Source organism: Heptranchias perlo, chromosome 25 (assembly GCF_035084215.1).
Source record: "Heptranchias perlo isolate sHepPer1 chromosome 25, sHepPer1.hap1, whole genome shotgun sequence".
NCBI classification, from domain to species: Eukaryota; Metazoa; Chordata; class Chondrichthyes; order Hexanchiformes; family Hexanchidae; genus Heptranchias; species Heptranchias perlo.
The window spans coordinates 15,566,709-15,580,730 of NC_090349.1; the positions used below are offsets into that span (position 1 = coordinate 15,566,709).

General features: G+C 41.8%; 1 protein-coding gene across 1 annotated transcript in view; it reads right to left on the minus strand.

Annotated features, from left to right (window-relative positions):
• The window catches only part of LOC137342057 (coiled-coil domain-containing protein 60-like), an 86,424-nt gene that overhangs the window by 61,859 nt on the left and 10,543 nt on the right, over positions 1-14,022 (minus strand). The window contains exon 4 of the mRNA XM_068005685.1: positions 8,737-8,816. Within this exon, the coding sequence (XP_067861786.1) occupies positions 8,737-8,816 (80 nt within the window). The remainder of the gene's footprint in view (positions 1-8,736; positions 8,817-14,022) is intronic.

The window sequence follows — 14,022 nt, forward strand, 5'->3', positions numbered from 1 at the left end:
CACAGCAATTTCGCCTCATCTTTTGAACCGTGTGATCCAAGATTAAGGCATTGAAGGGGAAGCTAGATAAACAGATGAAGGAGAAAGGAATGGAGGGTTATGATGATAGGATTAGATGATATGGGGTGGGAGGAGGCTCGTGTGGAGCATAAACACCGGCATAGACCAGTTAGGCCAAATGGCCTGTTTCTGTGCTGTACATTCTATGTAATTCTATGTAAGGCATCTAATGAATTCCTTGGGTGGAAATTCAGCATCTAAAAAAATTATGGCAGTAATAACAAAAGAAACGTAGTGCTGTAAAGATTATTTCACAGCTGAAAATCTGAAAAGCAAAAGTAACACTAAGTCCTGGGTTCAAGGACAGAGAGAAAGAAAGCATTTGGTGTGGATAAGTAGAAGCTTGAAGGCATGCCAGATTTAATAAAAAAGTAAAAAAAAAGACCTCTTAAATGACCTTAGGATGTACCTAACAGCAATTATACCTCGTGGCCTTCAAAGTACAGGCAGCTTACATATAGCTCCAACTTATCAGCAGAATAATAAATTATGAGGTGTATGGTATAATGGTCCTTCCTCATAAAACCACATATCCTGCAGTTTACTGTGAACAATACCACGAGGAGTTCTAGTAATATATTTTTTTAAAAATCAATGCTGGAAATCTGAAATAAAAGCTGGAAATACACAACAGCTCAATCAGCTTTAGGCAAAGGAATGATAGGTTAACTTTTCACCCAAATGGGTCATGTTCGAAACATCAACCATTCTTTGATTTTCTGACGTTGATCAGCTTGCTGTGCATTTCCAACATTTCGTGCAGATGGTCCGTAGGATAGGCGGGCAAAGGGACATGTATAGTATTCCATCCCATGCGGGAGAGATTCAGAAGTTCCTTAAGCCTCTAACTCTTTATTCTGATGGAATAAGATGTCACTGATGATCCACTAGTATCTGTCCATGGAGGACTCTCTCCAATTAGTCTCATCTATCAGAGCCTTTAGAGCCGGGCTGGCAAACTTGTCCAATCCCACTTCTGCGTGATCAAAGTGTGCAACAAAATATTTCATAACCAGCAACCTTTTCCGAATATCTGTATCTAACTGCTGCATCATATGGGTGTTCTTCCTGTACTGTTTTAACCTTTTGCCTGTTTAGTATGGGGGTGGGAAGTTACCAGACAAGCTAATTACAGGAGCCTCTGCAGCTAAAGCAAAGGGATGAAAAATAGTGGTTTCTAGGCAACTAATGACACCAATTATTAACTTGATTGTGAACATAAATCAACACTGCAGGAACAAAATTTGCAAATAATTCTACTTTCATCCACTCATGACTCGGTTACTCTGATCATGACATTTTTAACTCTTGCATTACTTACAGAGTTGATAACGTGATGGATTCCTAAAGCTGATTCTGCTAAAACAAATTGCATCATTTGCCAGTTCACATTATTCAGCAGCTTGTGTTGTTCTCAAGGCCTCCTACCATTTTGTTAGTCATTTTTCAGATCTCTCCCATATACTACGTATGAACCATCCTTCAACGGAAAGGCTGACAGGTGACTATTTTACCAATCATATTCTAAAACCAGATACAGTGAGAACAGTGTCAGCCGTGGCTCAGTTGGTAGCATTCTCGCTTCCGAGTCAGAAGGTTGTGGGTTCAAGCCCCACTTCATAGACTTGAACACATAATCCAGGCTGACACTTAGCAGTACTGAAGGAGTGCTGCACTGTCGGAGGTGCCACCTTTCGGATGAGATGTTAAACCGAGGCCCTGTCTGCCCTCTCAGATGGACATGAAATATCCCATGGTATTATTTGAGGACATGAAATATCCCATGGGAATTCTCCCCAGTATCCTGGCCAATATTTATTCCTCAACCAATATCACTAAAACAGATTACCTGATCATTATCACAGTGCTGTTTGTGGGACTTTGCTGTGTGCAAATTGGCTGCTGCGTTTCCTACATTACAACAGTGACTATACTTCAAAAGTACTTCATTGGCTGTAAAACGCTTTGGGACGTCCTGAGGTCGTGAACAGCTATATAAATGTGAGTTTCTTTCTTTCAGTATAGATGGACTCGCCCTCCAGTTTTAGTGCCTCCTTCTTTCTGCCTTAGTTTAGCAATATTACAGACGGATCATCCGTGCCGACAGAAACTACGGCCTGGATTTTCACTCCGAGTCGCAGACAGAGTGGGGGTTGGGGGCAAGAGAAGATTTCTGGATGGGAAACCCAGAGCTATGGGTTTCCCAAATGTCCTGCCGATTTTGTTGTCTGGGTGTCTTTTAAATTTTTTAGCAGGTTTCCTGCGTGACAGCTAGATTGACAGGCTGGCTGCCTGTCTGATGGAAAAGCAGCCAGGGAGCAGATGCCAAGTAAGTCTGACATTGGGGTGGGGGGGGGGGGTTGTGCCAGACATCGGGGAGGGGGGATTGGACATGGGCGGGGAGAGGTTGGGGGCTGAACATCGGGGAGGGGACCGGCTGATCGCGGGAGTTGGACTGCGGCCCCCAGGAGTTAAAAATAATAAAGCTATTAAAATGGAGGCCTGCAGCCTCCTTAAAAGATTTCACTGACCGACCCGCCTCCTGAGAGCGGATTGGTCGCCTCCCCCCGCTTCCCCGACCCGTCTCCGTTAAAACCAGAAGTGGGCAGGTTGGGGTCGGGTTTAACATTTTTACTATTTTTACCTTCCCACCCGCCCCCAACACACCAGTCCTTGGGGGTTAGAATTACCCCCCATGTTTCGACACTTGGCAGTATTAACTTGCTGTTCCATCCCAGGGTTTTAAAGGAAGAAGGTGAGAACATTACAGATGCTCTAACTATAATCTTCCAAAATTCTCTCGATTCAGGATCCATTCCTTTAGACTAGAAAATTGCACATGTCACTCCGCTATTTAAAAAAGGTGAGAGAGGGAAATCAGGGAATTATAGGCCAGTTAGCATAACGTCTGTTGTTGGGAAATTACTAGAGTCTATAATTAAGGATAGAGTGACTGAATATCTTGAAAATTTTCAGCTGATCAGTAATGGATTTGTAACGGGTAGGTCGTGCCTGATGAACCTGATTGAATTTTTTGAAGAGGTGACTAAAGTAGTGGACAGGGGAATGTCTATGGATGTTGTTTATATGGACATTCAGAAGGCATTCAATAAAGACCCTCATAAGAGATGGTTAGCTAAAGTTGAAGCTCTTGGAATTGAGGGCAAATTGTTGACCTGGTTAGGAAATTGGCTGAGCGGCAGGACATACAGAGTAGGGATAATGGGCAGGTACTCAAATTGGCAGGATGTGACTCGTGGTGTCCCACAGGGATCTGTGTTGGGGCCTCATCTACTCCTGTATTTATTAACGACTTAGATGACGGGATAGAGAGTCACACGTCCAAGTTTGCCGATGACACAAAGATAGGCAGCATTGTAGATAGAAGCATATAATTACAGAAATATTAATAGATTAAGTGAATGGGCAAAACTGTGGCAAATGGATTTCAATTAAGGCAACTGTGAGGTCATCCACTTTGGACCTAAAAAGGATAGATCAGAGTACTTTCTAAATGGTGAAAAGCTCGAAACAGTGGTGATCCAAAGAGACTTAGGGGTCCATGTACATAGATCATTAAAATGTCATGAACAGGTTCAGAAAATATTCAAAAAGACTAATAGAATGCGATCCTTTATATCTAGAGGACTAGAATACAAGGCGGTCGAAGTTATGCTACAGTTATACAAAGCCCTGGTTAGACCACACCTGGAGCTCTGTGTTCAGTTCTGGGCACCGCACCTTAGGAAGGATATATTGGCCTTGGAGGGAGTGCAGCGTAGATTTACTAAAATGATAGCTGGAATCCAAGGGTTAAATTACAAGGCGAGATTGCACAAACTAGAGTTGTATTCCCTGAAATTTAGAAGATTAAGGGGTGATTTGGATCAAAGTTTTCAAGATATTAAGGGGAACTGATAGTTTCTCTCTAACTACCCTATTTCCACTGGTTGGGGAGTTTGGGACTAGGGCACATAGTCTAAAAGTTAGAGCCAGGACTTTCAGGAGTGAAGTTAGGAAACACTTCTACATGCAAAGGGTGGTAGAAGTTTGGAACTCTCTTCCACAAATGGCAGTTGATGCTAGCTCAATTGTTAATTTTAAATCTGAGATTGACAGACTTTTGTTAACCAAAGGTATTAAGGGATATGGGGTTAAGGCGGGTATATGGAGTTAGGTCACAGATCAGCCATGACCTCACTGTAAGGCGGAACAAGCTCAAGGGGCTAAATGGCCTACTCCTGATCTTATGTTCCTATCAATGTAGCATACGAGCAGTTTGCCCAATTGACTTTCATTAAGCAACATTAGTGAAAATTTTCCATTTGGCCAAGTGATACAAACTAATTGTGACTGCACCCATGATCGGTGCTGCACCCATGGAGAAATTCCTTTTCTTACTTATTCTGACCTAATGGTTAAGCAAGTGATTTGGCACAATGCGACATTCCACAAATGTTGACACGTACCAGGAAAGATTTTCTGGTATAACTTGGGCAGGGCCCAGTCCTGCCAGATCCCCACCTATTTAGTGGTCTGTACCAATCTTCCACTAGATATTCTTGTGTGGTGGCTATGCCATCAAGCATGGCAGAGTGGGACTTGCTGCCTGAATACTACGATATTACATTAAAAAGTCCCGGGGAAGTGAAAATGTCGATTTCTAAGTGGATTGGAGTGATCCTTACTCCAAGGATAAAACAAACTGTGCTAGCAACCTTTCACAACAAGGAAGATGATTTCCTCATTTCACCAAGAGAAAGGGTGCCAGCTTCTGTAATGTTAAGTTGGGGGCCCAGTCTGTTGTGTTGGCTATTTGTAAGTCTCAGTATAAAACCACAGCCTACTCTTTGTTTAGGGACCGACTCCCCACCTGAATGTAAAAATGGGAGAACGTTTGTCCAACAGAATCCTATACCAAGTGCGAGTATAAAAGCACCCAAGTCTATTTTAAGCCATCAAAGCACCAGAAGGGGTAAAAGCACGTTTTCCATAGCAAAGTAAAAACTTTATTAAAAGTCAAATCCCAACCTGGTTCCCCAACTATTTCCCACTAATGAACACAGTGCTAACTGGAGGTTACATTGAGTTACATCGAAACTACAGCTCAGAAACAGGCCATTCGGCCCAACTGGTCTATGCTGGTGTTTATGGCCCACATGAGCCTCCGCCCACCCCAACTTCATCTAACCTGATCAGGATATCTTTTTTTCCTTTCTCCCTCATGTCCTTATCTAGCTTCCCCTTAAATGCATCTATGCCATTTGCCCCAACTAGTCCTTATGGTAGGGCGTTCTACATTCTAACCATTCTTTGGGTAAAGACGTTTCTCCTGAATTCCCTATTGTTGATGGATCCCATCTGAATTTTCTAAAGTCATCACATTTTCTATGGGGACATGGAAGATTTCACAAATATTTGGTTAAAATATCCCTTTTATAAGAAGTGCTGCAGAAGACCTAACATGTTCTTTAACACTTTGCCCTCAGCCAGCCAGCTCCATGATATAAGCTGGTCGTACACTCCAGATCCGTGGTGTGATAGGACCATCACAGAGCTGTCAGTGCTAATACAGCCCAGCATGAGCCATTACCTTCAGGAAAGGAGTGGATAACGTCTGGGAGAAAAACCGCGACAGTCCTGGCGTTTGTGTGCATGCAGTAGGTAGATAGGTGGACAGGTAGCCAAGTTCACAAATTCACTCAACCCCTCTGCATATCTAAACAGATCAGAATCTACTGACAAAGAAGAAACCTGTCCATAGTCTATGACTGAACAGTGGTCATTTACCTCGCTGTGCTTTTCGAGCTCTAATTTGACGTAATTTTTCATTAAATACACGAGGCAGGCATTTTGCTGCTGTACCATCATTTTTTAATCTTTAAAAAAAAAGTCTGGCTGATTTGGTATATCTGCCTGGACACAGGCAGCATTTGTGCAGACAGCTGAACAAATAAGCAAGTAACACCCCTCTTCTCTGAGGTTTAAAGAAGCTGCCGCACAAGCGCAGAAGACATGAGGTGTGAAAAAAAGTGTTTGTCTCACACTTTGGAATTAGGGGAGCAGCTGTGCAAATCCCACAGGATCTACCTCCTGCTAACTGAGCTCTGAGTTACACAGCAACACTTATGACTCAACGCATACCCTCCGTCAGCTGTTCCTGTCGCTTTTCAGACATAACAATGAGAACTGCATCATGGGCGCCAGCACGAGGCAGAAAAGTGACATTACTGGCTGAAATTGCCACCCAAAAGAAAAGCCAAACATTTTATTTTGTCATAGTTTCAGGTGCTGCAATTTCGATGCTCCTGTCTCCTTTATAAGGATCACAGTGCAGAAGTCCTGAATTGCTGCTGATTTTGGCGGGGGGGGGGGGGCAGGGAAGGACCCTTCCCCTCCTTTCCCCTGGCTCTGAACTTGCTTAAAAACTGTTTAATCTTCAACTTTTTCCAGTTCTGACAAAGGGTCATCGACTTGAAACCTTAACTCTGTTTTTTTTCTCCACAGATGCTGCCTGACTTGCTAAGTGTTTCCAGCATTTTCTGTTATCATTTCAGATTTCCAGCATCCACTGTATTTTGCTTTTGCTTTGGACACAAGAAATAGTTGGTCATTAAAATATGAGTGGGCCGGACAATGTCAGGTTAAATTTAATACAAACAAGTGTAAAGAACTTCACTTAGGAGGGCAACACATGTACTCTGTGAATGGCGTGGAAAGAACTAAGAATGAAGTTGAGAAAGACATTGGACTGTTAGTAGGCTTGGTATTGTTGAATGTTGAACTGTATAAGTAAAATGGTAGAATGCACGTCAGAAGGAGCCGTTACCAAACCGTACAGTGCTTTCGTCAGATCATACCTGGAGAACTGTGGGGGGAGCGGGGGGGTCGGGGACCGCGCCGGGGTGGGGGGGGGTCCATGCTCATGTGAGATTTTCTCTGTTGCTCATCCCAAACTCCAAATACACCATTCTACATTCTCTTCTCACTCCTGCATTCTCAAAAGCATAGAATTTCTCATCTCTCTCAATTTTCCCTTGCTCCCACAAACTACAGGTTTTTAAAATCCAAGATTACCATCATCTAACTATTAATTGCATATTTACCTAATCAATCCTATTTTCAACCTTGTTGGTGTCCTGCACCATGGGCTTTGGCCCTCACTCCAGGTTTCTCAATGAAAAATGCAAGACTGCATTCCATCTGCGTTCCTAGTGGCTAAACTCACCATACATCCTGTTTGCTAATCGATACACTTTACAGTAAAAGAAAACATAGCTGAAGCTGCACAAAGACTGTTTCCACTCTCCCTCCTTTCCTCATTAAAACATTACAAAGGTTATTGTCACTGGGGGATGTAATTTTTTCAAATTACAAAGTGCAGTATAGCATGCGACAGGCCTCTGATTTACTCAGTTATTTTTCACTTCTAAAATTCCAGATATATTAGATCCATCTTAGTTGAACCTCCATTTTGTTAAGTACCTATGAATTCCTGATTTATTCAATTTTGTTATAAATGTTCAGTGATTATAGTTAATAAACCCACATCTTAGAATGGTATCTTAATTAACATACATAATGTCTGTAGTTAATTAAAGGAGAATCTGGAAGAGGCTGAAGCAAAGATAGGCAGACTTCCTTCATCAATGAGCTGTCACCCCATGTGCTCATTTCTTGAGCTAATACAAACACAATTTCCATCTCCTCCCTAATTTTTAACCCTCTGGTCTTCTGAAGGTGCTGACTCACTCTCCAGCAATTTGACCAAGTTACCATTTTTCATGCGTCAGCCCCACCACAGCGAATGATAATAGGCAATTCCACCACTGAGGCACCACAAGTGATCTGAGCCCAATCCTGCCCTCACCCAAAGCCCACACCAGCATTGGATTACAATCAAAACCAGGAACCCCGGTGATTCGATTTTGCTTTTCTCAGGCTGGGTAACGCAAAGGCCAACTGTAGAGCCTCCATCACTGTCTTGATGGAGATCTGCTAATACAGCATGCACCAGGGACTGAAACTGGCATAGTTATGGTCTCAATGACTCAATACCATCCCACGCTGTGTATTTACTCACTTGGCTATTTTGGGGTGGAGAGGGGGGGGAAAAGTGCTATTTTACCTTTTTTTTAAAAACCTCAAGATTACGAATATGGGAGTTTCATCGGAAGGAATCAGGTCTATCATATAGCAATCACAATTGAACAGCATATTTTTCTAATATCATTAACTTAAAATAATGATAACGATGTTGGTTAGGAAGCAGATAGAAAAAGTAAGGATTTATTAAATTTGCATATTGGATATCAGGATTTACTGGCGTTATTGGGGATGATTTTAACTCTGGGCAATGTAGAAATAGGTCCTTGTGTTTTTCTTTAAATTGTGCTTTGCCTTCCTTCCCTCCTAAAGATACTGACTTCTTGTTACAGGCCTGGTTCTCACCAGCATCCACATACATGCTTTTCCATCAAGGCTTTCTGGTTAGCAGGTACCCTGGCCGGTTTCCCCTCCCCAACCCAGGAGATACTGAGGACAATTACAGCACTGGTACCACAGTCCTGGCTGAGATCAACTAACCCAAACCTGGGATCATCCTGGGCTTAATAGCTCAACTACTCACTGAGCCACGGGGGAAGCTGGTGCTTTTATTTCATCATGTAATCTTACCTGGTGTGAGACAGGTCCTTACTGATGGTCTTCAGGTCTTTGTCGTTGTACTTCAGATGCAGCAGCTTTGCAGTGAGCATCTACAGGATCAGAGCACATTCCTATAAATCTCTGTAGCCTTTACAGTAAGCTTGGAATTAGTGCATAACACTAACAAATTTTAAGAATGAGCTTTATCTATATTAAGATATTTTGGACAAAACATCCAAAAAAAACAAATTGATGACTCATTTATCTCACTGCTGTTTGCAGGATGCTGTTGATTCAGAATGGCTGCCATGTTTGTCTACATGACAGTCACTGTACCCCAAAAGTAGTTAATTGTGTGAACCATTATGATAATATGATCATTTCAGAGACAAACCTTGTGAGTGGAAGATGCACACAAAGGGTCTCTCTCCTCTAATTTATATATTTTTGCAATATTTGCTTTGGAATGAATTACAGTGCCAGCAATTTAAATTGGCCCTGAGATAAATCATTTAAATATAGCTTTTTTGGAAACAGTCCAAGCTCCCTATTGTTGAATTATTTATGTCACTGACGAATCTTTGAAGAAGAACAAATTGTTCTGTCAGTCTGTCTCATACAGATATAAACTCAACAACTTATATCAAAGCAGGAGAGAGATGACACCCAGAGCAGGTCTTGAAAGTGGACCTTGGAGAAAGGATTGAGCTAGGCAGGTGAAACAAACTCTTCTCATTTCAACAATCTTCAGCTTTTGAATCTCTTTTAATAAGACACTCTCGAATATCTAATTCTTCCCTTCTTCTCCGATCCTAACCTCAGTCTTCATTTATGCACACCCACACTTTCAGCAAAGGTCACTGAATTACAATCAGGAGCAGCAATCCTGGACAATCTTTAAATTAATACCTCTCCCTAGCCCAGGGCCAAATAGGCCAAATACATTGCCACCACTGTAATTCCAGCTGAGATGAGATAACTCAGTACAAAGCAGGGGAGAATTCCAATGTAAATATATTTTTCTTAAATTGAAAAAGGTGTTGGGGAGTGGGGGGGGGGGGGGGGGGGAAAGAAGAGAGGGGGAGTATTTCAGTGACTGGCAATAATCAGATGACATGTCCCTGTTTCTTCCATAAATTAGGCTGGCACTCCAGTGCAGTTATGAGGGAGTGCCGCATTGCCAAAACTACTATCCCTGGGATGAGATATTAAACCAAAGCACTGTCTGCCACATTCAGGTGGATGGTAAAGATCCCATGCCATGATTCGGAGAGCAAGGAGTTCTCCTGGTGCTCTGGTCAACATTCCCCCCTCAACCCATACCACCAAAAACAGATTGATCCATTGTTCATTTAATTGATATTTGAGGGACGCTGCTTGCACAGAAGTGCTGTCGTATTTGCCAACATAATAAGTCAATGGACATCAAGTGTAATTCGTCGTATGAGGTGTTTGAAGGTATTAGAACACGACTAAACACTATATAAATGCAAGTAATATATTGTTGTAATACACAAGAAAAGGCATCAACATAAGGTACAGAATTTAATTCCTCAGTATAAACAATATAACCCAAGCACTTTCTGTTCCCTATTATCTACCTCAGATATTTATAGCAGCTACTTGTTTTCAGGGCATTAAATAAATAGCTCACCTTCATACCAGAGTATTTTCAGCTCTTATTACTCCCTCCACGAATCCAATCAGCTGCTATTGTGGCTGAACCAAGAACTTTCAGACGCATGTCTGGCACGCACAGAAACCATTTAAGACTCTCCCAAGCAGATGACAGCAATCCACACAGGTAGATTACCGATTGCCCGATGTGGATTTCACATTTTCTACCCATTAGGACACACACACCATTTACCCATGTCTACAGAGCTTTGCCACCAGCTGTCAACAGCTGACATTTAAGGACCGCAAGTGTGCACTGGGGCACTGCTGGAATTTAGCCAGCTAAAAAAACATTCTGATCATCAGCAAAGAACGCTGTTAAACTTACCACTACTTGTCCAGTGAGAGCACTGGCTTTCACGGTTAGCTACAGCTGAGTGGGGAGACTCCCAATAACAGTGAACCAAGATTAACGAAAAACTATGGACATTGCTCAAACAATTCTAACTCAGCAATAATCTTTGCATGTAGAACCAATTTAATTTGATCGTGACAATTGTTCTGTCTAAATTTCTACTAGGTTTAAACTTCAAATTGATTTTCCTATGAACTGCTGAAAGCAATCTAACAGTAACATAGAAATTCATGCTGGGTTTACAAAAGAAATATTTAATCTCAAGTAAAACAATCATATTAAGGATTTATCTACATTCATAGAAATAGTCTGGAATGTGTGGGATTCCCAGAATGCGACATTAAATAGCCCTGCGCAGCAAAAGGATAGAGTTATCTGCTGAATGTATTAGTGAAAACCTAACGGGAAATAAAAAAAATAATTTGTCCTCAGTTTGAAAAAGAAATAAATTTGTTGAGAGGTAATTATATTAAGGGTTTATCTACATTCACAGAAATGTACTGGAAGTTAGCATCAACTCCATGCTGAAAAATTAAGCAGCTTAAGAATCCTGACCAGAATTTTAATTAAGAACACATTTTATAGAAAAATAACTCCCCACTATCCCAACAACTTCCGCATTATGTATGCATAATGAATACATGTCAGATCTTTACTCTTGTAGCTAAGGGTATTATTTACAATCGCTTTATGCATTACTGTCTTGGAGCAAACTCAGCCAATGTATCAGTACACAAAGTAACAGAAGTTGAATTACAGACTTATACTGGGGAACCCTCGGGTTCAAGCTTGTATAAGCAAAATGTGCTGTATGATTGCCAATACCATACTGTCTCTAACAAGGTACTACTAATGGATTCAGCCCTTTACCATATAATTCTCATCTACCACTAGTCCCAATTCACTTCGCTTTACTACAAATGTATGTAGGGCTGGAACGAGGCTTTGAATAGCAGAAGCTGTAGGTATTAGGAATCAGAAAGTTGGGGTTTTTTTGGTGGGAAGTGAGATATTGAACCAGATTGTCTCGTTTCTTGTGTAATTCAATGCTACATTCTAAAAAAAATGATAAATGTAAACAACACAATCACTCACCACACTCACAGCTAAATAACCCACTCAGCTGTTCAGAACCAAAGTCAAATAGAGAGTGGGTTTTTCCCTGTGAAGTGCCAATCCCACTGCTCATTCTGATTTCTCACTTCAACATCTTGTTCCAGGATACACTGCTGCCTTCCTGATCTGCTCAGTAGGAGTGAGTGTGTCACACGGTTCTAGATGAGTCCCCCAAATTTCCCCCCCACTCCCACAAAATAAAAACTTGTAGAAAGGCTGATTGGAGTGAGAGGGACTTGGCTGTCTCTGAAGGTTAAAAAGGGAAGGTGGCTCCAATTTCATTAGCTTCTGCTCAGATTGAATCTGCACATCTTTAATCCTAAATGATCTTCTGGATTTCATTGCTTTCATGTAATAAAATCTTAGAATATGAACAAATAATCACTGTTTGTCACTCAGTAGAGGTAATTTTAATTGTTGGCGCTAGTGAAAACAGGCGATAGCAGATCAGCCACCCGTCATACACATCGTTAAAAGTAAAAATTATCCTCAGTGGTGTGAAGAACACCAGATGCTGTGTGTCCTTAAACAGGTTCAATATTTTATACTTCCCAGGGTATTAAAAGGAGTCATGTGGTATAGATTTAATTTTGTCAATTTGCTACTCTTTAGCTGTGGTTCTTCTTCTACATTCAAAATGTCTTCTGGCCATTTTCTAAAAAATAATCTGTATTTTAATGTGAGTACAATCAAACTGGTTTAAATCACAAATTATTCACTTTTCAGAAAAATATAAAACAATTCTTGTAAAATTTGCACAGTAGTCTCACAGTAGCAGGTGTTACTGACTGGGCAGACATGAGAACACAGGTACTACAAAATAGATCTTCCACTCAGAATCCGTTTGCAAAGAATTGGGTTTCATAGAATCACAGAATAGAATCATGGAAATTCACTGCACAGGATGAGGCCATTCAGCCCATTGTGTCTGTGCCGGCCAAAAAAGAGCTATCCAGCCTAATCCAACTTTCCAGCTCTTGGTCCATAGTCTTGTAGGTTACAGCACGTCAAGTGCACATCCAAGTACCCTTTAAATGCGATGAGGGTTTCTGCCTCTACCACCCTTTCAGGCAGTAAGTTCCAGACCCCCACCACCCTCTGGGTGAAAACATTTCTCCTCAACTCCCCTCTAATCCTTCTACCAATCACTTTAAGTCTATGCCTCCTGGTCACTGACCTCTCTTCTAAGGGAGGTAGGTCCTTCCTATTCACTCTATCCAGTCCCATCATAATTTTATACATCTCAATTAAATCTCCCCTCAGCCTCCTCTGTTCCAAAGAAAACAACCCCAGCCCATCCAATCTTTCCTCATACCTAAAATTCTCCAGCCCTGGCAACATCCTCGTGAATCTCCTCTGTACCCTCTCTAGTGCAATCATATCTTTCCTATAATGTGGTGACCAGAACTGTACACAATACTCTAGCTGTGGCCTAACTAGTGTTTTATACAGTTCTAGCATAACCTCCCTGCTCTTGTATTCTATGCCTTGGCTAATAAAGGAAAGTATCCCGTATGCCTTCTTAACCACCTTTTCTACCTGTCCTGCTACCTTCAGGGATCTGTGGACATGCACTCCAAGGTCCCTCTGTTCCTCTACACCTCTCAGTAACCTACCATTTATTGTGTACTCCCTTGCCTTCCCCATCGCCCCCCCGCCCCCCCCCCCACCACCAAATGCATTACCTCACACTTCTCTGGATTGAATTCCATCTGCCATTTTTCTGCCCACCTGATCAGACCATTGATATCTTCCTGCAGTCTACAGCTTCCTTCCTCACCATCAACCACACGGCCAATTTTTGTACCATCTGCAAACTTCTTAATCATGCCCCCTACATTTAAGTCTAAATCATTTGTACATACTACAAAAAGCAAGGGACCTAGTACTGAGCCCTGGGGGACCCCACTGGAAACAGCCTTCCAGTCACAAAAACACCCGTCGACCATTACCCTTTGCTTCCTGCCACTGAGCCAATTTTGGATCCAACTTGCCACTTTCCTTTTGATCCCATGGGCTTTTACTTTCTTGACTAGTCTGCCATGTGGGACCTTGTCAAAAGCCTGGCTAAAATCCATGTAGACTACATCAAACATACTACCCTCATTAACCCTCCTTGTTGCCTCCTCAAACAATTCAATCAAGTTAGTCAGACACGACCTTCCCTT